The sequence below is a fragment of the Ochotona princeps genome, chromosome 6 (genome assembly GCF_030435755.1).
Source record: "Ochotona princeps isolate mOchPri1 chromosome 6, mOchPri1.hap1, whole genome shotgun sequence".
Taxonomy (NCBI): Eukaryota; Metazoa; Chordata; class Mammalia; order Lagomorpha; family Ochotonidae; genus Ochotona; species Ochotona princeps.
Genome location: NC_080837.1, coordinates 59901416 through 59924495, shown reverse-complemented (window position 1 = coordinate 59924495; position 23080 = coordinate 59901416). Strand labels below are relative to the sequence as shown.

The 23080-nt window shown below is 41.3% G+C and overlaps 1 protein-coding gene across 3 annotated transcripts; it reads right to left on the bottom strand.

Moving 5' to 3' along the window:
• Positions 1–1393: 1393 nt before the first annotated feature.
• On the bottom strand, positions 1394–22527 carry GEMIN2 (gem nuclear organelle associated protein 2). 3 transcript variants are annotated; one of them, XM_058666363.1, is made up of 10 exons: positions 22328–22527; positions 21952–22036; positions 20154–20243; positions 19919–19978; positions 16292–16405; positions 13776–13820; positions 11988–12056; positions 9222–9332; positions 6775–6833; positions 1394–1790 (listed from the first exon to the last, which is right to left on the bottom strand). In XM_058666363.1, exons 1-10 carry the CDS (start codon positions 22465–22467, stop codon positions 1751–1753), a joined length of 813 nt encoding a protein of 270 aa, XP_058522346.1. In that variant the 5' UTR covers positions 22468–22527; the 3' UTR covers positions 1394–1750. The 3 variants fall into 3 exon arrangements, with proteins under 3 accessions (XP_058522346.1, XP_058522348.1, XP_058522347.1); XM_058666365.1 differs by lacking the exon at positions 16292–16405 and having other exon boundaries at positions 22328–22513; XM_058666364.1 differs by lacking the exon at positions 6775–6833 and having other exon boundaries at positions 22328–22512.
• Between the last annotated feature and the right edge of the window lie 553 nt (positions 22528–23080).

The following is a 23080-nucleotide window of genomic DNA, read 5'->3' as shown; positions in this document are numbered from 1 at the left end:
AGAACCAGCACCCATATGGGATCCGGGCACTTTCAAGGTGAAAACTTTAGCTGCTAGGCTATTGCGCCAGGCCCGATCATAGCACTTTCAAGCTCACATTAACACTGAAAACAAAGATTAAACAATGAGGGAATGTTAAAATACTTGGTGTTAAAAAAAAATTTGGACTGCCATTTGAAAATGAACTTCCTGAAGACTAACAAAGGAGTTATATACAAAGTTTGGTATGCTCTAATTACAATTGCTGCTAAAATTACTGGGTTCCTTACTCAAGATCATTTCAAACCTTTTCTTTCACTACCTCCCTTATTTAAGAGACCAGAAAGAAAGCCCTACAACTTCACTTCCACACCGTCTGGAGCTACAGGTGTTACTGTGTTTTACAATTGTGGCAAACAGATGAGCAAAGCTGACAAGGATTTCTGGGTAGCCTTTTGCTTTTATCAGAAAAAGATCCATTGTGGAAGGCTCATCTTTTCCATTGTTTTTTTCTTGAACACAGAAACACTGTTGTGCATTGCAGTGTCCACCATGTAACAGTGGAGGAAAGGCCCATGGAATTGGAGACCTTGATGGTGTTGTCACTGAACCAATGCCAGTTATATCTCGTCTAGATATCCTGCTATGTGTAAAAAAGTCCTAGAAAGCATCCCTACCACATACAGAAGTGGATCAATAATACTGATACAAATTAAAACAGTTGAACTAGCTTGAAATTTTTAAAAATGCTATGTTGGAAAAGGTTTTGTCTGCAATAAAGCATTTAAAAATAAAAGTATTGAGCCTGGTGTGGTAGCCTCGCGGCTAAAGTCCTCATCTTGCACATGCCCCGGGATCCCACATGGGTGCTGGTTCTAATCCCAGCAGCTCCAATTCCCATCTAGCTCCCTGCCTGTGGCCTGGGAAAGCAGCTGAGGATGGCCCAAAGCCTTGGGACCCTGCAACTGTGTGGGAAACCTGGGAAATTTCGGTTCCTGGTTCCCAGCTTCGGATCGGCACAGCTCCGGCTGTTGAAGCCGCTTGGGGAGTGAATCTCTTCCTCTCTATAAAACTGAATTTAGTGGTGTCTCTCCCTCCTCTTTCGAGAGGCACCCCACCTCCCGGCTTTCTCTCCGGAGGTGCTTTCCCCTTCCCTCTCCCTTCCCTGCTCACCTGATCCCTTCACAAATAAACTTTTCTGCCTGAAAAAAAAAAATCTGAATTTACAATAAAATTTAATAAATCTTTAAAAATAAATAAATAAATATGAAAGTATTGAGCTTAAATAGAAAATATCTAATTTGTTGTTGACTATGAACAAGTCTTCCATTTAATCTAGATTTTAAGTCAAACACTGAACATATTCACTGTGTTGTCTTTTATTTTGCTCAAGAAACAATTTTAGTAACCAAAATATTTTCAGCAAGATATTTTATGTATTATGTAAACAATGAAAAGCACCGAGGACCATATGCATTTTACTCAGGCTGTTTCAACAATGAATGACACTCAATTGGTTATAACCGTACGTGATTGCAGATTATTCAGATCGTTTTTCAAAATCCAAGTGGGATTTTCCCTAGATATTTCAAACATTCAAATTAATGCAGTCTCAATTCTTAGTATGAACTTGAGTTGTACAAGTTAAGACGAAGATCCTTCAAACAGTGCTGAAGATGTGACGCAAACTGTCTTTGAACTGGCATTGCGCTTGCTCAGTTTTAGGGTATCTTCATCAGAAAGATCTTTAATCCCTGAGCGATCAACTATTTCAGGATGGTTCATCAGCTAAATCACGTTGATCAAAATATCTAGGTGAAAAAAAAAATGGAATATATGAACATGAACATACTAGTTGTAACATTACTTGTGACAGCAAGAGATAACAACTCAAATGGAAATCAATAAGTTGGTTAGCTAAATTATAGTTCCTCTACACAGTGGAACACTATGAAGCTATAAAAAAGAAAAAAATTGCAATGTTCTGGTATGCTTTCTAGATTTGCTAAGTGAGAAAAGGGCATAGAATAGATTGTTTGGCATGCTACCACCTGTATGTGTACAGGTGTGTTCAAGCATTTATTTGAGGTCTTGGAACATATTCCATGAGAATAAGAGGAGAGTTCTGTGTAAAATTTTTTGTGTTTTTCTTTTTTTCTTTTTTAAATATAGGCACTGGTTCATGTCCTGGCTGCTCCACTCCCCATCCAGCTCTCTGCTTATGGCCTGGGAAAGCAGCAGAGGATGGCGCCCAAGCCCTTGTGGGTCTTTCCTATGGGAGACCTGGAGAAGCTGCTGCTTCCCAGTTTCAGATCAGCTCAGTCCTGGCTGTTGCAGCCATGTGGAGTGAACCAGTAGATGGAAGAACTCTCATTCTATCCTCTGTGTAAATTTGCCTTTCAAAATAAAGAAATAAATATTTAAAAAAGAAAGAAAAAGGTAAAGAAATTAAAAGTAAAAGGTTAATTTGAACTCAGATTTTATCTCTCTCTCTAAAAAAAAATACACCACGCTCTGTGAACTGAAGAGGCCTAAGAGCAATGACCAACTTACTAACTTCTAGCTTTTCTACTGTTCAAAGTGTGGTTTCCATTTATGGATTCCATATATGGAGTCCAGATGCATTTGAGTCATATTGGCTTATCAGAAAGTTATAAAGGTGTAAGAGACCACCAAGGGTTGTGTCAAAAGGATATACCAACAGACAAGTCACTGCACTGCTCAAAGATAGAACAATCTAAGCTAAAAGGAATGATGTCACTGGCTTAAGATACAGGGATAATTATTATTTTTTTTAAAGATTTATTTATTTTATTACAAAGTCAAATATACTGGGCCTGGCGGCGTGGCCTAGCGGCTAAAGTCTTCGCCTTGAACGCGCTGGGATCCCAAATGGGTGCCAGTTCTAGTCCCGGCAGCTCCACTTGCCATCCAGCTCCCTGCCTGTGGCCTGGGAAAGCAGTCGAAGACGACCCAATGCACTGGGACCCTGCACCCGCGTGGGAGACCTGGAAGAGGTTCCTGGCATCGGATCGGCGCACACCGGCCCGTTGGGGCTCACTTGGGGAGTGAATCATCAGACGGAAGATCTTCCTCTCTGTCTCTCCTCCTCTCTCTATATATCTGATTTTGTAATAAAAATAAATCTTAATAAATAAATAAATAAATAAATAAATAAATAAATAAATCTCAGCCTTACCAACTCCTTAAAAAAAAAAAGTCAGATATACAGAGAGGAGGAGAGACAGAGAAAAAGATCTTCTGTCCGATGTTTCACTCCACAAGTGACTGCAACGGCCAGTGCTGCACCCATCCGAACCCAGTAAACAGGAACCTCTTCTGGGTCTCCCACGCGGGTGCAGGGTCCCAAGGCTTTGGGCCGTCTTCGACTGCTTTCCCAGGCCACAGGCAGGGAGCTGGATGGGAAGTGGAGCTGCCGGGATTAGAACCAGCGCCCATATGGGATCCCGGTGTGTTCAAGGCGAGGACTTTAGCCGCTAGGCCACGGCGCCGGGCCCAAGATACAGGGATAATTAAAAAATTAAAATAACCTTATAGGTTTTTTTTAGCAAACTGACAAACCACCTGTCATTATTTTAAAAATTAGAAAATAAAGGAACAGGATCTAAAGCTAAGAGACAGCACATTGTCTTAACAAGCTAATTCTCCACTTCCAAACACTAGGATCCCATATGGGCAATGGTTCATGTCTCAGCTACTCCACTTTGCTTTCAGCTTCCTGCTTGTGTCCTGGGAAAGCAGTGGAGGATGTCCAAAGCCTTGGGGCTCTGCACCCATGTGGAGACCTGGAGGGAGCTCCTGGCTCCTGGCTTCAGAGCAGCTCTCTTCTGGCATTTAAGCTATCTGGGGAGTGAACCGGTAGATGGAAAATCTTTGTCTCTTTCTCTTTGTAAGTCTACCTTTCCAATAATAATAATAATAAAACCATTTATATATATAAAGAATCTAAATCTAGCATGCACCATGCCTTTTTAGTTCTACTACTTAAAATTTTTTTTTATTTCAGAGACTGACAGTAAAACAGAGAAACACGCAGAGCTCTACTCTACTGTTGTATTCCCAAATACCCACAAGAGTTGCGACTGGGCTGGGTTAAAGCTTGGAGCTGCAGTGCCTATAAAACTGTGTCACAGAATGCAATGTAATCAATAAAAATTAAAAAAAAAATAGCTGGGAGCTGAAAATTCAGTCCAGGTCCCCTGTGAGAATGGCAGGAACTCAGTTACTTGAGACATCACCACTTCCTTCCACAACACCTGCAGGAGGCGGGGTCAGGTCAGAAAGCAAAGCCAGGTTATGGAACCAGTGGCTCCATGGCCGACCTTTGGCCAGTCTCTTAACTGCTGAGTCAAATGCCTCCCCCAGGTTGACTGTACAAATTGTTATCTCAGGGTATCCCTATTATTGATGGCAAACAGTTTTTTACAGAAAAAAAAATTCTAACATGGGAATTGGGTATGGCAGAAAACCTAGCATTACTGAATATTAAACGAAATAACAGATGTATGGAAATAATACCAAACAGGTAAAAGGTATGCACTTCACCTGAACTCAATGACCAACTCTGTCATCACTAGAAGTCGAAAAATGAGATCATGTACTTCCTGATGTGAAATAGGAACACACACTGAGTGCTATTAAACAACCAAACAATAAAATCAGGTCCCTAGACTACCTACCTACTCACAGAAAATTGTGGCTTAGCTGAATGCATGGAATATCACCACAAAGGCAGTCATTCCAGAACATGGGACATTTGATAAGTCAAATGGCCCAATTTCCTCAATAAATGACAGAGAGACAACAAACAAAACAAAAGAAAAAATGATACTTTAAACATTATCAAACAAATTCAATGAATGGATATTTTTTGTATTTGGATGTGGACAACTGAAATAGACACCTCTGGGACAATTACAGTATATGAAACAGACTGGAAGATATCAGGTGTCACTGTGGATTTATTCTAAAATTTGTTAGGTTTGCTACCAGGTTTTTTGTTTGTTTGTTTGTTTTTGAAAGTCAGATACACAGAGAGGAGGAAAGACAGAGACGAAGATCTTCCGTCTGTTGATTCACTCCTCATGTGGCCACACAGCCAACCTGAAGCCAGGAGCCTGGGTCTCCCCCAGGAAACTCTTCCAGGTCTCCCACGCGGGTGCAGGGTCCTAAGGCTTTGGGCCGTCCTAGATTGCTTTCCCAGGCCACAAGCAGAGCTAAACGGGAAGTTTGGCCACCAGGATTAGAATCGGCACCTATATGGGATCCCGGCACGTGCAAGGGGAGGACTTTAGGCTACCGCACCGGGTGACCAGTTATTACAGTCATGTTTGCAAAAAAGTTTCTATCAGAAGAAATGCTATCTCTGGGATTTGTTTCAAATACATACATGTGGGGAGAAATGAGTTGCCCTAGAGAATGGTTAAAACTTGTTGAGATCAGATGATGGTTCCAGGGCTCAATGTTATGTTTGTGTTTGAGAGTCCCCCTAACAAGATTTATAAAGATGCTTCTTGGTAAAATTATTAAGGTGGATAAATGTGCTCCTATTTGATCCCAACCAAAAGGACTTCTTTTCACTTGGATACATTATTTCTGCAAAGCAGTTACTGCCTTGAAGCTACTTAAACAAGATTTGGAACAAGAGATAACACATGTCCGGAAGTAGCAATCACATAATGAACAAAAAACTGCTTTTTTTTAAATTTGGTATAATCTTTTAAAAAATATTGTAAGCCTATAACTTCAGAATTTTTTGTTGCTTTGAACTTTGAAAAATTTTTATCTAAATTTCTGAGGAGAAAAATCATGATCAATACACTTGAGTATTTCCTCAAATTTACCATATGCACAATGAATGGATTAGCAATCAGAAGCCAGCTTTAAGACTCCTGTTTTATTAATAACTGGTTTACTGAACTGTCAGTTGCTTAACATTTCTGGGTCTTCGAAAGAGAAAAAAAAAATCTTGAACCTCAAGCGCTCAGGAGATAACTGAAGTGTCCTCTCATTGAATCCCTACTACCAACAGATACAGTAGGTATTGGCTTAGATATGATCAATATAGTTTAACTTAGCTTTGGAGTAAAGCTACCTAGGTTTGGGACCTAGCATTATCACTAAAAAGCTTTGCAACGGTAGGCAAAGTATTTAACCTCTTTGTGATGGCTTCCTCATTGGTAAACTGATAAAGTAAGTATCTTAGGAGGATTAAATGAATTTGTACCACATAGCACTAGGAAAAATGCTTGGTACAAGGTGCCTAAAATGAATTAGGTATCACTAACTGCAAAGTTACTGTAGGTCAAGAAACTAGATGTTGCATATGTATACACACTGAAAAGATACCTTGTTGAGGAAAGGGAAGAATGGGCACAAGATTACTTATCTTCCCAAAGCTTAAATATATTGTAAGTCTTTAAAAAGGTACTGGAAGGGGCTCGGTGTTGTAGCCTAGTGGCTAAAGCCCTCGCCTTGCACATATGGGATCCCATATGGGTGCCAGTTCGTGTCCCGGTGGCCCCATTTCCCATCCAGCTCCCTACTTGTGGCATGGGAAAGCAGTCAAGGATGGTTCAAGGCCTTGGGACCCTGCACCCGTGTGGGAGACCTGGAGGAAGTTCCTGGCTCCTGGCTCCGGATAGGCGCAGCACCGGCCGTTGCGGTCACTTGGAGAGTGAATCATGGGACGGAAGATATATAAATAAAAAAGTAAACATGTTCTACACTCAGCAATAAATAGACAGGAAGAAATCCAGGATTACTTAACTGTACCTGCTAACCAAGCAGATTAACAAATTCAAAGCAGGAACTCTCTCATCATCTTTGTTGTCCTAAAAGAAGTTTCAAGAGAGAAAAATTTAAATACAGTCTATTCTTATCAATATTTTGAAATGAATTTTAACATGTCAAACATGAAAACCCTGTTAGCAGAAAATAATCATCACATGGAATTAGAAACCATCAAAGAAAAACCGTAGAGCTAATGACTCCCTGAAAAACAGCTAATATCACCCTTTATATAAAGATTTTGGAAAAAAAAAAAAAAGATTCTGAACAGAGAAAACTAAGAGTAACACAGGAATGATTTTTTTTCCTGATCCTGGTTTAGGCTCCTGAGTAGGCAGTAAAGAGAGGGCCATGCTGTAGCCCAGCTTCCCATTATCGGAGTGGCAGTTCAAGCTCTGATCCAGCACACAATGGTAAAAGTACCTGGAGCCACACTTACCCTATGGGAGACCCAGATGAAGTTCCTGGCTTTGGCCTGGCCCAGACCTGACTGCTGTAGTGATTTAGTCAGTGAATCAGTAGATGGAACATCTCTCTGTCTGTTTCCTCTCTGTCACCTGGCCTTTCAAGTAAATAAGCAAATATTTAAAATGAAATCCTGGTTTCTAGTTTAAGACACATTAAAAAATATTCCACATCAGACTTCTGAATTATGATAGAAATAACTTCCGGATTGTTTACTGTAGAAGGCTCACTAAGTAGCTGTTAAAATGGCAGGCCTGAGACATACGGTAGTGTTTCTTTTTTTAAGATGTATTTATTTGAAAAGCAGAGCTACAGAGAGAGGGAGACACACAGAGATACCTTCCATCTGCTTGTTCACTTCCCAAATGGCCACAACGCCCAAGGCTGGGCCAGACTGAAGCCCAGAACTTGAAACTCCCTCCAGTGTTACCACATGGGCGCAGGGCCCCGCGACCTTGACCCATCTCCTGCTGCTCTCCCAGCACATCAGCAGGGACTTGGACAGTTTTTAAACCAGCACCCAGACAGGATGCCAGTGTTGGAGGAGAAGGCTTGGCTTTATCTATTCCACCACAACACCTACCCCTGGAAGGTAAATTTACTGAGTACGAAACTTATTTTTCTAATAAAAGTAGCAATAACCTACTGAGAAGCATTACAACAGCCATGTCATATACAAGTATTAATTTACACTAGGGACATACTTTGCTTCAATTCTTCCAAGTGTCACTGCACTCACTCTGTGACAGAAAAATGAATAAAACATATTATCTGTAAATAGCACAAAAGACGAAATGTCCACATCAATTTTAATCCGAAGAAAAATGTGTTAAGGGTCCTAGCAATGATTCAAAGTTAGTTAGAAAACAGGACAAGAGCAGTGTTTAGCTATGAGGTGAACACATGCATATCCCACATGAGAGTGACTCTTGGTTTTGGGTCCCAACTCCCGCTTCAGCGGATGGAGACCCTGGGAGACCCTGGGAGACCCTGGAATGCAGTGCTGATGATTCTCGCACCTGGGTTTAGGTGGGAGACATGGACCGAGTTTCAAGCTCCTCCCCTCAGCCCACCCAGCCAGACTGTTGCAGGCTTCTGTGGAGTAAACCGCAGATAAGTCTATCACCTCTTTCTCTCTGTATTATTTATTTAAGAAAGATTCTATTAGGATCAGGGAACATGGCACAAGTGGTGGAACAAGCCAGACTGTGATTAATTCGTGGTACTGGAAGAGAATGGAAAGTCATTTCTGTGAGACAGGAAGATCTAGGAACAATACGTGAGGAATATTTAGTGAATAGCAAGCACATGTTCCTTGAAGTACAGGCCAAACAAAACCTGGCTTGGATTACATCATGGAAATTTAATGAAAATATTTTTGAGTGCTCAGTGGAGAATAAGTATGTATTTTGGGGACAAATGAAAGAATGATGAAGAAAAAGTTCAAAACTGAGCTTAAAGTGACATCAGGCTAATCAACAGATAACGATGCAGGCATTTAGCCAAGTACACTTCCACTCTAGCCCAAAGCAAACATGTCCCACAGTTCCTATGGACACATCAGTAAACTGCAGCCAATGGGCTAGATGTGCTTACAGAACCTGTGGGAAGCTAACTAAAGGGGGATTGGCCTTGGTCCCTCTATGCTTCAGATGCCTGTAATGAAACAATGCCCAAACCTTCAGTTCCATCTGGAACCATGAGATGAGCTTGAGGACGGAAGCCACATGTGGCAGATGCCAAAGGCTTGGTTACTGCTGTATCAGATACTGTACACCTATTTCCTCTGGACTTTTATCCCAGGAAAACAACACCATTTTACTTAAACTGCTGGTGTCTTGAGTTTTTTTTACAGGGTCAAATATAATCCCAACAAATTATGTGCAATTCTCCTATCCCATGGGAATTCTTCGCACCCTAAGAACTGCTGCACGTTTTCCTTTCAGAAAAGGGAAGGTGAAACTTACCACTAGGAGTCTCACTTCAGAGCACCTTCTTGCAAGCTGCCGAATTAAGGAGTGGGCCTCAGGCAATAAAGGCTTTTCAAGACAAGCCAACAGAGCATAAAGCCATCTTCCCTAAACAGGATTAAACAACAGTTAAATTGATGAATGGTGAACCATGATGGTTAAATCATTTTTAGATATCCCATGCTGGGCCCAGCATGGTAGCCTAGAGGCTGAAGTCCTCGCCTTGAATGTGCCCAGATCCCATAGGGGCGCTGGTTCTAATCCCAGCAGCCCCACTTCCCATTCAGATCCCTGCTTGTGGCCTGGGAGAGCACTCGAGGATGGCCCTAACCTTTGGGACCCTGTATCCGTGTGGGAGACCTGGAGGAGGTTCAGGCTCCTGGCTTCAGATCAGCCCAGCTCCAGCCGTTGCAACCACCTGGGGAGTGAACCACTGGGCGGAAGATCTTCCTCTCTATCTGACTTTCTAATAAAAATAAATATTTCAAAATTCAAGTAAGTTTAAATCTTAATTCAAAATCATCAATGCTAGATGAAATTGTAACTCCATGGAAACTTAATGTTTACATGCCCTGTATGGGCTCATGTCCTAATGCCACATGTTAATCCTTTCATTGGTTCTGAGTCTTCTAATCGACCTAGATAACAATTTCATATAGCTCAGTAAGTTTCATGTGTTCTATTATGTTCATTGAGTCTAACTGTTTCAAAACTTGAGCTTTAAAAGAGTTAATTTAAACTGATAAATCTAGTTCATAGTCTTAAACTAAACTGCTCAAGTCCAATGTTGGCTTTGACAAAATGTTTCTCATATCTAAGTTCTAAAACTCAAGTATTCAAATTGGTGTTTCCAACTGATCCCCACTACACATTAGGTTGGGAGAGATTATAATTGTCTTTGTTTTGTCATCTAGACTTCAACAAGAAGAAACACCTGGACCTCAAACAATGCCAGGCACCTCTGATGACTTCTGCCGGGTGCTTCTGATGACTTCTGCATTCTACTGGGAACCCTCAGACCGACCCCCAGAGGAATACCCAACTGCTGCCTTTGAACTATGCCCCCTGTCAGCAGGAAGCAGACAGAGCGGTCACCATCCCATTTCCCCCTAACAGCAGTTCGGGTTACTTCTTCTGGGGAGTGGAATGAGAGAGGAGTTAGACTGGGTAGTAGGTAGTTATGGTATTCTGGGTCCCCACGTCATCATTTTTGTTCTGAAATATAAAGCGGTATTTTCCCCCACCATGTCTTGGATTCACCAGAGCACATCTCTCCTGAGACAAGTGCATATTTTAACATATCAGGAACATGCTTCCCCAGGAGACAAAGGCAACATTAACATACCAATTTCCCATCTGAAGCACCAGCTTGATTCTGTCTCTGGCCATTGCCAAGAAGGAGGGCTTCAGACTGGTTTCCTTATCATTAGAAAGGGACCAAGGAAGTTGGCCAGTGACACCTTTCTGGCTTTTTGTCCCAGGGCCAGGTGCCATGGAAACCAGGAATTTTCTTTGTTTATAGAGAAACATTTTTGAGGTAAACCTTTAAAACATGCTTTCCCCACCATTAATACGGGTCTTCTTTTTCACTTTTCCTCCTGCCACTATGGCAGAAGACTAGGGTTTTTCTCTCTTGCTTTTCCTCCTGCCACGATGGCAGAGGATCTCAAAGCCCCCTCCTGTCACTAGGATGGGAGTCTCCTTTCTCAACTTTCCTAATAAATCTTGCTTTAAAACTAATACATACATACATACATACATACATACATAAATCTTAAAGCAACAACAACAAAAACCTTGCTGTGGCTGGCCTGGGTATTTGCTATGAAAAAATTCAAACAGCATTTTACTGCATTATTTTTGTACCCTCTTGCAAATGCCTTCAACTGTGAAAAATTGTTGTTCCCCCAAATTTAGTATACTTCAAAGATGACAAAATTTCTCAAAATCAAATAAAAAAGAACAGGTAATTCACATAAAAACATGAATCAAATTAACCCAAGTCTGAAGGCAAAAAAATGGAGTTGTGACTATAAAGCAACAAAATAAACAGAGTGTAGCATAGCTGTAACAGCACAGAAATAGACGACCCAGAGTTGAACCTGGATTCTGCCGATTATCAACTGTGTAATACCGAGTGAGGTATTGAACTTTCTGTGCTTGTTGAAAGGCCCAATGAAATACTACAGGTAAAGTTTTTATGCAGTGATTGCTGTTACTGTTGCTTCTGGTACTCTTTTGTGGACTAGATTTCAAGGCCATTTTAACTCCTTTAACCAGTAATACTCAAAATGGGTCTGCAGACTTGTTACCAGTCCCTAAGCATGCTGTTACTGCTCTGCACTAAGTAGCTTGTACAATGATATAAATGAACTCTTCAGTTGAGTTTTTAAATTCCCAGCCCCAATGAAGCAAGACTTTGTCAATGAAGAAAGCTGTATTTTGAATCATATACTCTGGTGTAAATTCCTTATTGTACCACAAACAAGGATTTTTCATATTATAGCTATACTGCCATGTATCACTTAAGGACAGGGCCACTCCCTGAGAAAAGCATCATCATTTTATGTGTATCACAAAGAGAAAACTAAGATGCCCTCAACAACACTAGGCAACATAACCTAAGGGGACCACCATTGTTGGGCAGTCCTTCTCGTCCAACACTACCACTGTGGCACAGGGCTACTTATATATATATGTACATACACAAATTCTGTACAGTCACATTTCATATATTTTAAGAAAATAAAGATATAATCCTACCAATTCTGGAGTAAAGTCCCTTTCTCCAAACCAATTAGTCAGATATTCCAAGACACTAGTTACTGTTGCCTAAAAAGAAGGGGGAGGTGGGTGGAAGAGGCAGAAAAATTAGATTAGTCATAAAACAATGACAATTCAACAGGAGTTCTGTTAAGTTTAGTTAGAAAACAACATTGAAGATAGTCCCATTCCTCAGATTTCCAAAGAAAACTGTGACTTTTAATAATCTGGTTAAGAAACTCACCAACATTGTTTCTCGGACTTTGGGATAAGATCAAGTGCAGATGATTCACCAATGGGAATGGGCTTTTAACAAAATTTTTAAAGACTCATTTATTTTTATTGGAAAGGTAGATTTACAGAGAGAAGGAGAGACAGAGAGAGAGATCATCCATCTGATGATTTGCTCCCCAAGTGGCCGCAACTGTGCCAATCTGAAGCCAGGAGCCAGGAGCCTCTTCTGCGTCTCCCACATGATAGCAGGGTCCCATGATAGCAGCTTTCCCACAAGCAGGGAGCTGGATGGGAAACAGAGATGCTGGGATTAGAACTGGCGCTCATATGGGATCCTGCCAGTTCCAACGCTAGAACTTTAGCCATTAGGCCAATGCGCCAGGCCCCCAGGAACAGGCTTTTAAGAAAACAATTACCCTCTCAACTATCAATGAATGCCTTGACTAAAATATTGGGATTTAGTTTGTAACTACTAGCATAGTTTGAAAAACTTTACAAGCTACTTCAAAAAGGAGTCTATACCTTTAGTCCATTTCTCAAGTCAAGCTAAATTAAAGTACAAATTGGAAGGAAAAAAAATCTAGAAAGACTTGTTTCACAGCTATATAGCATTTACCAAACTCTAAAAGAAAACCATCCTCTGTAATATCTACAAAAATAAAATTATTTTGGGGGCTGGCAGTCGAGGACGGCCCAAAGCCTTGGGACCCTGCACCCACGTGGGAGATCTGGAAGAGGCTCTGGGCTCCTAGCTTCGGATGGGCTTAGCTCTGGCCTTTGTGGTTGCTTGGGGAATAAATCAACGGATGGAAGATCTTCCTCTCTGTCTCTCCTCCTCTCTGTATATATGACTTTCTAGTAGAAAAATAAACCTTTTTTTAAAAAATGAATCTTAAAAAAAGTGAGATATGTAAGAGAATAGCTAGACTTCCTATTTCTCTCCTTTTGATCCAAGAAATTCCATTCTTTCAATCCAAAAAAAAAAGTGGAAGATACCCAGATATATAAACAGTAATCTAACCTTACTATTTAGTTCAAGTCCCAGGATCTAAGATTAAGAACGAAAGACACACAATGCTTCAGCATGTGATTAACAGCATTAGTTCTGAGGTTAGATCTGCTTGGATGCTGAGTCCCAGCACTTCCAACTATGCCATGAAAATCACCTGGGATCACTCAGCCTCAAATTTTACTTTTCATCCTTCAAAAAAAAACAAGACAGTATTAACTCCTGACACAAGGCTGTAGATAGGATTACACAAGAACCATGGGGCTCGGCAGCGTGGCCTAGTGGCTAAGGTCCTCACCTTGATCCCATATGGCTGCTGGTTCTAATCCCGGCAGCTCCACTTCCTCTCTATCTATCCTCCTTTCAGTATATCTGACTTTGTAATAAAAATAAAATAAATCTTAAAAAAAAAAAAAAAAAAAAAAAGAACCATGGGAGAGCTTAGGACAGGTCTCGCACATTCTAAGTAGTCAGTAAATGTACCCAAATACTTTCTCCTACATTGGAAACAAAAGAATGCACATATACACAGTAGTAGACTTTACCTGATTCATTCTGCTAACAATACTCAGTAAGGGAGGAAAACCAACCTGAAAGAAAAGATGAGAGTGAAATTTACTAAATGCGTTACAAAAAGGAGTTTCACTTTTTTGAAAGTGATAAATTGATTTTTTGAAGATGTTTTTATAAATTGATATAAATTTTATAAATTGATGAAGTTCTTACAACACTGTTGTTCAGAAACAAAGAATGTAAAAGAAAACTCCTTAATTGCTATCATAAAGGCACTGATAATACAAAAAATCATTTTCAAATTCAGATGCAAATTTTAAAATCAAGTATTATTTTAACAACTTAAATGTTCTACAAGTATAAAATCTTAAAAAGATATAATTTGGAAAAAGTAATATCAAATATTGTGGTGCAGTGGGTTTAACTACCAGTTGTAGTGCACGTTTCCCATGGTAGAATCCCAGTTTGAGTCCTGGCTGCTCCACTTCCCATTCAGCTTCCAGCTAACAGCAAGAGAAGGGAGATGTTGGCCTGGGGAATTGGGCCTGTACCAAACATGGGAGATGAAATTTTGGCTACCACCTTCAGCTTAGCTCAGTACCATCTGTGCAGCGAACCAGCTGATTGGAAGACAGCTCTGTCTCTCCCTATACTAACTCTTTGCTAATAAATAAGTCTTAAAAAAAGAGAGAGATTTGCCAGTGTTGCAGCATAATGTGTTAATCTGCTGCCTGTGACACTAGCATTTCCTGCAAGTCCTGGCTGCTCCACTTCTTATCCTGCTTCCTGCTAATGCACCTGGGAAAGCTGTAGAAGATGATCCAAGTACTTGGACCCTGCCATCCAGATGGGACTCCTTGATGGAGCTCCAGGATTCTGTCTTTACTCTGGCCCAGGCTCAGCTGGGTGATCTGGGGATTGAATCTGTGTAGAAACTGTTTCTCCATTTCTTTTAAATGCTGCCTTTCAAGCAAATAATCTTTATTTAAAAAAAATTTTTATTCAAAAGAATAACAGGTTGTATAAGCAAGTGCCAATTTAGATTCTCTAAGGATCTGTGACTATATAAATTTTTTGCCAATATATGGTCATCTGAAAAATATCAGTTCTATTAAGCAATAGAAAACAAAAATTATGCCAAACAAAAATAAATTATATTTCCTTTCTGTGGGATGTCTTTAGTTTGTTGTTGCTGTTGTTTTTACTTGGTGTGTCTGTGTGAGTTAGCACTTGGGCCTTTATTTATGAAGCTCTTTACATTTTTTTAAAGACTTATTTACTTACATATTTGAAAGGCAAAGTAACAGAGAGAGAGAAAAGGAGAAATGGAGTCACATCTTTCATTCACTGGCTCACTCCCCACATGGCCACAAGGTGGAGACTGGTCCAGAAAGAAGCCAGGAGACTGAAAATCCATTTAAGTTTTCCACCTAGGTGGCAGTGGCTCAAGCACTTCGAACTGGCACTTTGATATGGTATGCCAGCTTCCGAAGCAGCAACTGCCAGCTGGATTCCTTGAAGTGGATTTTACAGGAATACATGCATTTCTCCAATGACACATTGGTCATTCAGAAGCATGTTATTTAACTTGTTATTGTAAAATTTCTAGTTTTCTTCCTGGTATTCATTTTATTTTATGGCTTTTCACTTAAGGGAATGCATAGTAACTGTGTAATACAGACTGTCATATCCAGATGTGAAGATATAATGCAGTATGCATCTCTACTCCCAGACCAAAGACGGTCTCCCAATGGAAGTGTTAAGTATATCCTGACAATAGGATGCAGGACTCTCTGCCATTGTCCATGCTTGCAATGTCAGGATACACTTAAATAACAGAATGATGGACTTATGACTGTTTATGAAGGACTATACCATTGTAATAATAAAGGGTAAATTTCTGTGGGAAGGGAAATCCCAGAGCCTATGGAACTGTATCATAAAATAAAGAGAGAGAGAGAGAGAAAAGTAGAGCAGCCAGCACATAAACCACTGCTCATGCAGGCTGCTGCTATTACGGTGGCAGCTTCACCTTCATGCCACAGTGCTGGCCCCCTAAACGGATTAACATTTCCTCTCCAGAATATGCAACTGATTATACATTTTAAAGCATCTTTCTAATTATGTCATGTTTTCTTCACTAGTCATTACTCATTGTTTGATCTGTGCCTAGTCATTTCCACACACTGCATCTAATTCATAAATTCTCCCAGAACCGAGACCTGAAATAACAAGTCAATCTGCAATGAACTGTTTCGGAAACTTTTTTTTGCCACTTTGTAAGTTATAATCAACAAAATAATTGAGTACCATGAATATTCACCAGAAACAGCCGGGAGTATTTCAGGCTTCTCACATTACATATTATCTCTCATATGTTGTTTGTAATTTTTTTTTTTTTACAGTTTTTTAAAAACATAAACTTTGCTCTTACGTCATGGAGTATACACAAACAGGTTACAGACTGGACTTGGCCCAGGTTGCATTTACACTAACTGAAGAAACAAAATGAAAATGCTCTGTTTTATTTATCTACATGGTCACCTACTTGCACATAATCAATTCCAGGACTGTCATTTGTAGCTGGTCCAATGGCTCCTTCAGCACATAACCTTTCACCCAGACAAAATTTTTTCCAGCCTTCTTCATCTTCAGATTTTGGCTAAAAGAGAAAAAAAATAATTTCTCTGTATTTATTTTTATACTGAACAATAAAAACAAAAAGGATCCCTTATATCCCTACCACTACAACATAAATATACACTGTCAGTTATGGGTAAAACTGTCTGTCTCCAAAATTTGCATGTTGAGGTCCTGGCCACCAATACCTCAGAATGTGACTGTCCGTATTTGAACTTACGGTTTTTAAAGAAGCAATCAGAGGAGCTGATCCTGTGACACAGTGGGTAAAGGTGCCTCCTGCTGTACCAGCACCCCATAGGGACACTGGTTTGGGTCCTGGCTGCTCCAGTTTCTATTCAGCTCCCTGCCAATGTGCTTGCTTAAAATCAAATGGATGTCCCAAGTCCTTGCACATTTCTGTTTAAGCCATGTGGTCTTCTATGACAGCACTTGGAATTACAGAGCTTAGATGATCATGATATATGTGGATCAGATTTTCATGGACACTAACAAGAAAGTGTATGTCCAAAAAGGATGATAAAGATGGAAACTGGGGGTAAAGAGGGTGGGCTGGTATTGTGGCCTAATGAGTTAAGCTGCTGTCTGCAATGCCAGTATCCCACATGGATCAAGTTCAAGTCTCAGTTGCACCACTTCCAATCCAATCTGCTACTCCTCTTGGGGAAAGCAGTAGAAGATGGCCCAACTCCCTGGGCGTCTGTAGCCATGTGGGAGACCAAGCTGAAGCTCCTGGTTCCTTGCTTCAGCCTGGCTCAGCACCAACTGTTGTGGCCATTTGAGCAGTGAAACAGTGGATGGAAGATCTCTTTCTCTCCCTTTCTTTCTATAGAGAAACTCTGCTTTTGGAAAAATAAACAGTTAAAAGAAAAAAGATGGAAATCAGTATGGGGTAGTATATGTGGATATTGCATTCTACATTGGAATGCCACTTCATGGCTCAGCTACTTTGCTTCTGATGCAGTTTCTTGCCTCGCCCTGGGAAGCCAGTGGATAATGACAGACGACCAAGCACTTGGGCTTCTGCAACCTATGCAGGACATCTTAACAGAGTACCTGGTCCATTTCTGGCTAATGCAACCATGTGGGAAATGAGGTTACACACAGGTCTCTCTTTGTCCCTCCCACTGACCCTGTCATTCTGCCTTTCCAGTAAATAAACCTTTTTAAAAATACACAGTAAGTGCTTGATAAGCACATAAATCAATCAAAATGTTTGTTTATATTAGCATCATCAGCAAGTATTCTTAAAGTTTCCATTTAAATTTAATGCTTACTTTTTCTTTAAAAGATTTGTTTATTTTTATTGGAAAGGCAGATATACAGAGAGGAAAAGAGACAGAGAGGAAGATCTTCCATCCAATGATTTACTCCAAAGTGGCTGCATGCTGAAACTGTGCCGATCTGAAGGTAGGAGCCCGGAGCCTCTTCCAGGTCTCCCATGTGGGTGCAGGGTCCCAAGGTTTTGGGCCGTCCTCATTGCTTTCCCAGGCCACAAGCAGGGAGCTGGGTGGGAAAAGGGGCTGCCGGGAATATAACTGGCACCCATATGGGATCGCAAAGCGCGCAAGCTGACGACTTCAGCTGCTAGGCTACCATGCCTGGTCCTGTTTACATTTTTTAAAAAGATTTATTTATTTTTATTGGAAAGGCAGATCAGATTTTAGAGAGGAGAAACAGAGACAGAGCCTCCCTCCACTGGTTTACTTCCTAAATGGCTGCAACAGGCAGAGCTGAACCAATTTGCAGCCATGATTCAGGAACTTCTTTTGGTCTCCCTTGTAGGTGCAGCATTCCAAGGCTTCAGACCATCCTCTACTGCTTTCCCAGGCCACAAACAGGGAGCTGGATGAGAAGTGGACAACTGGGACATCAACCAGGATCCAAATGTGATGCCAGCATGTGCAGGCAGCTGATCAGTGAATTGAGCCATGATGTTGGCCCTAATGATTACATTTATAACTGCAATAATCTACTAGAGTGATAGACGGTGAATGACTTAACTGTGTTAGGATGTAGGTGGGAAGGGCCCAAGTACCTGAGCCATCACTTGTTGCTTTCTGAAGTGCATCAGCAGGAAGATGGATTGGAAGTGGAGCAGCTGGGACTTGAAGCAGCACCCTGATAGAGGATGCTGGTGTTATAACAAGCTGCTTGACTTGCTATACTACAGTGTTAGTCACTCTCCGAATTTTTTTTATTCAGGACTCTGGATTTAACACACGTAGTGAAGAAGTTAAAATTATCTCTAAGCTGATGAAATGCAAGAAATACAAATCTGTTGTGTGCCTGACATACTTCACTGATATGTCCCTTTATTATGAAATAGATACCACAGGCTAAAAATGTATGTATGGGTTTCCTGTATGACACCATTAACTCATCAGGAAAATTCAACAAGTTTTGAAATTTGCTTTTATTATTTATTTGATATGTAGATAGACACACATGCATAGAGAGAAACAAAGACAGAAACAGAGCTCTCATCAGCTGGTTCATTCCCCAAATTTCCTCATAAGACAATGCTAGGGGCCCGGCAGCGTGGCCTAGTGGCTAAGGTCCTCGCCTTAAACACACCGGGATCCCATATGGGCGCTGGTTCTAATCCCAGCAGCTCCACTTCCTCTCTATCTCTCATCCTCCCTGTATATCTGACTTTGTAATAAAAAAAAAAAAATCTTTAAAAAAAAAAAAAAGACAATGCTAAGCCAGACTGAAGCCTGGAGCAGGGAACTCCACTGGTCTCCTAGATGGTTAGCAGAGACCCATCCATTCAGCCATAAGAAAGTCTCACAGGGGCTGCATTAACAAGGGGATAGAAATGGGAATAGAGCTAGGACTTCACCCCAAGTACTGTGACAGGGGAGGCAGGCATATTAAATGGTGTCTTAACCATTAGTCTCAATACCTGCTCCCCAGTTCAATCTTTTATAAATTATGAAAGTGTACTTATCTCCTAAAATGTAAACATCCAGAAGGAACTAAGAATTAGCAGGGCCCAGCACAACAGCTCAGCTGCTAAAGTCTTTGCCTTGTACACACTGGAAACCTATATGGACATCAGTTCGTGTCCCGGCTACTGCACTTCCCATTCAGCTCCCTGCCTGGGGCCTGGGAAAGTAGTAGAGAATGGCCCAAAGCCTTGGGACCCTGCACCCATGGGGAGACCAGAAGAAGCTCCTGGCTCCTGGCATTGGATCGGCTCAGCTTCAGCTATGGCGGCTTCCTGGGGAGCGAACCAGCGTAAGGAGGAACTGTCTGTCTCTTTATCCTTCTCTCTGTAAAATCTGATTTGCCTTTCTGATAAAAATCTAAAAATAAAAAAAGGATTTGCAAAGGCTAACCAGTTACCCATCTAAATCCTGCAAACAATTATAGATTAAAACTGTTAAGAAACTAACACTTTAACTACTGAGTGTATTACTAAGAGTGGTATATAGAAGAGACAAAAAATAATATGTACTAAGAAAGTGAACCTTTAAAAACTGTAAGTAAATAGGGACTATCAAATAGTTCATAAATTGAGATTACATACCATGGTCACATTACTATCCAACTGCTGCGACTTCCAGTGACTTCTATGTTTGTTCACACTCTAAAGGAAGAAAAAATTAGTAACCTTCCTAAAACTTGGCAAGTATGTTTCACACTATGCGTTATATAGTACTGAGTTGGCAATGCATGCCTAAATATTTTGCATATTTCAGAATCACAAATCTTAGTTTTACAATTATAGTCTAAGAAATGAATCTGATAAATGTGACACTTACCCAACGAACACTTGAAAACTGTGACACTTGTTGCTGTTGCCACTGAAGTGTAGGAGAGTAACCTTCAGGTGCAGGCTGGCACCCTGAAAGCTAGAGATCAGTTTAAAAGATGTTAGATTCAATGTTAGTGCTTTAACTAGAACCCATGCCTCTGCACAGTAAATGTGACATTAAGATGAACAACAATTAAGACCAAAAAAAAAAAAAAATGGCTGTAATGGCCAGAGCTGGGCTATGCCGAAGCTGGTAGCCAGGCAGGAGGGGCCCAAGCGCCAGGGTCACCCTCACCGCCAGGGAGCTGGACAGGAATTGGAGCAGCTGGGACTTGATGTGCTACGATGCCAGCACTGCAGACAGCCACTTAAGTTGCAGTGCCATAATATCGGCTCCTGGCTGGCTTCTCAACAGATGGAACAGGAGTCGTATCCAAATCTCCCAGGTGGGTGTCGGGAACTCAAGCACCTGGGTCATTAACTGCTGCTTCCCAGGGACATCCCAGGAAGCTGGATCAAAAGCAGAGTAGCCAGGATTCTGATATGCGTATCCTAAGCTGAATATTTTCAATGTTTATGTTTTCACAGCAATGTTTGCAATATATAATCTTAATTTTGTGTTTGTGTACTCTGACTTCTTCAGGAGAATGTAAGTTCTGTCAGGGTTGAAACCTTATCTGTTCCTGTATTATAGTCCCAGTACCTGGTACAACCTAGTCACTTAATAAAATAACCAGCTTTGGACCCGGGGCAGTAGCCTAATGGCTAAAGTCCTCGCCTTGCGCGTGCTGTGATCCCATATGGATACTGGTTCATATCCCAGCTGCTCTACTTCCCTCCTAGCTTCCTGCCTGTGGCCTGGGAAAGCAGTTGAGGACGGCCCAAAGTCTTGGGACCCTGCACCCATGTGTAAAAAACTCCTTGTGGAGAAACTTCTATGTGGAGGAAGTTCCTGGCTCCTGGCTTCAGATCAGCTCAGCTTCAGGTGTTGCTGTTATTTGAGGAATGAATCAGTGGATGGAAGATCTTTCTCTCTGTCTCCCCTTCTCTCTGTAAATCTGACTTTCCAATAAAAATAAATAAATCTTTAAATTAAAATAACCGCTTTATTGCTCTTACTTGCTGGGTAAATTAGGGGGAAAAAAGTCCAAAGTGTATAAGCAATTATAAAACAGTTAAGAGATTAGTTTTCTATTCTTAAAAAAGCAAAAACCAGGGTGTCACAATGGCATAGCGGCGTAATCCTCTGCCTGAGACCCTGCATCCCATACGGGCTCCAGCTCCTATTCCTGCTACTGCAGTTCCCACCTAGCTCCCAGCTTGTGGCTTGGAAAAGCCAGCAGGGATGGCCCAAAGCCTTGTGTTCCTCCACCCACACAGAAGACATGCAGGAAGCACCTGGCTCTTGCCCTCGGATTGGCTAAGCCCCAGCAGTCACTTGGGAAGCGAAACAGCAGATGGAAGACCTGTCTTTCCTTATCTCTGTAAGTCTGCTTTTACAGTCAAAGAATTAAGAAAAAAAAAAGGGGGGGGGGGAGAGAAATCATGGCAATGTACATAATGCGAAAAAGCTATGCATTGAATTCAAAAGTTAAAAACAAAAAAAATCAAACTCAGAACACATAAATTACACTCTAACCACTAGTGGAATAATTAGAAAAATGGAACCCGAAAAAAGTTCCTTAAGAACAGAGGATACCATAAGAAATTTAATTAATTTTTAAAATTGTTTTAACTAAGAAACTTATTTAAAGGCTGTGTGTGTGGTGTATGAGGGATATTCCCATTTGATTATAAAAACTCACAGAAACATTCACACTTTGCTTCCTTTTCAACTTCTTTGGGTCAATCTGAGCTACCACAACATCTGGGCACTGCGCTGCTTCGATCCTACAAATAAGCAATAAATGCAAAGACATTTACTATTGTGGTCCGTCCATGTGATCCACACCCACAGTTCATCATGAAATCAGAAAAGCCAGTCTGAGTTCCAAGTGGGGCATTAAGCACGGAATGCCCCAAGTGATCTGGACGAAAAGCAAAGAAACCCAAGAACACACATCTTCGTGTCTGCAATCAAGTTAAAAGGAAACTAGCCACTTGGGACCTAACCGGGATGGCTCTGGAGGACCCTAAGGGACAGGGACGGAGGCGGGAGCCGCGCAGGGCCAAGGCACTCACTGGACCCGCCGCAGGTACTCCTGGGGCGTCCTCGGGGGCACCGAGGGATCGAAATCTTCCGTCAAGTCGCAGGGTTCCACCGGCAAGAGCCGGGGCATCAAATCCTCCACGGCGGACTCCGCAGCAGGAACCCACGCCATGGCTTTCAATCCAGCCGTACCGCGCGGCGCATGCGCCGAGCCTAGGTCACGACGCAGGCGCACAAGTAGAATCCGCCCCTGTGTTTGGGAGGGGTGAGTGCGCATGAGCAGATCGACCGCTTGCCCTGAGGTTAAAGCTTGTGTGGTGAAATCAAGAAATGGGAATAAAAAATGCAGATTGGACTGCTGGGGTATTGTTCCGCAGCTGTTTCAACATCTCTTCTGGGATTTTACCTCGTGTTCTGTACTTTAAGAGGTTATTAACTGCTGTTCATCCGTGCAGTGAGGGATGTTTGAATTTTTTTTTTTTTTTTGGTGAATCCTATTTCAGTAATTACCATTTTTTTGGAACGCTAAATTCTTAAGTCCTTGATAAAAGCGTTACAGACATTTCCTCATTTGATTCTTAAAGCAACCCTGTGGAGAAGATATTGTTGTGGTTGGGGGAGAGGAGTAAAGTATGCAACTGTGGCTTTCTTCCAACTACAGCCCAATGCTGAGAGAATAAAAATTAATTTTCAGTGGGATTTCTTCGGTTTGGGCACTGTAAAGATCACTTTACATTTGGCTAAAATTAATATTACTCCTGAGGTATCTGCTGTTGTTGTTCGAG

Bases quoted from the DNA above. Each gene is read 5' to 3' on its own strand.
- GEMIN2 (XM_058666363.1), bottom strand. From the start codon at position 22,467: ATGGCGTGGGTTCCTGCTGCGGAGTCCGCCGTGGAGGATTTGATGCCC. The intron at 9,333-11,987 runs GTAGGATTATAT...AATCCTGTTTAG, and splicing joins GGGACTTTACTCCAGAATTG to GGAAGATGGCTTTATGCTCT. The intron at 6,834-9,221 runs GTAAGTTTCACC...AACTTCTTTTAG, and splicing joins CTGAAGTGAGACTCCTAGTG to GACAACAAAGATGATGAGAG.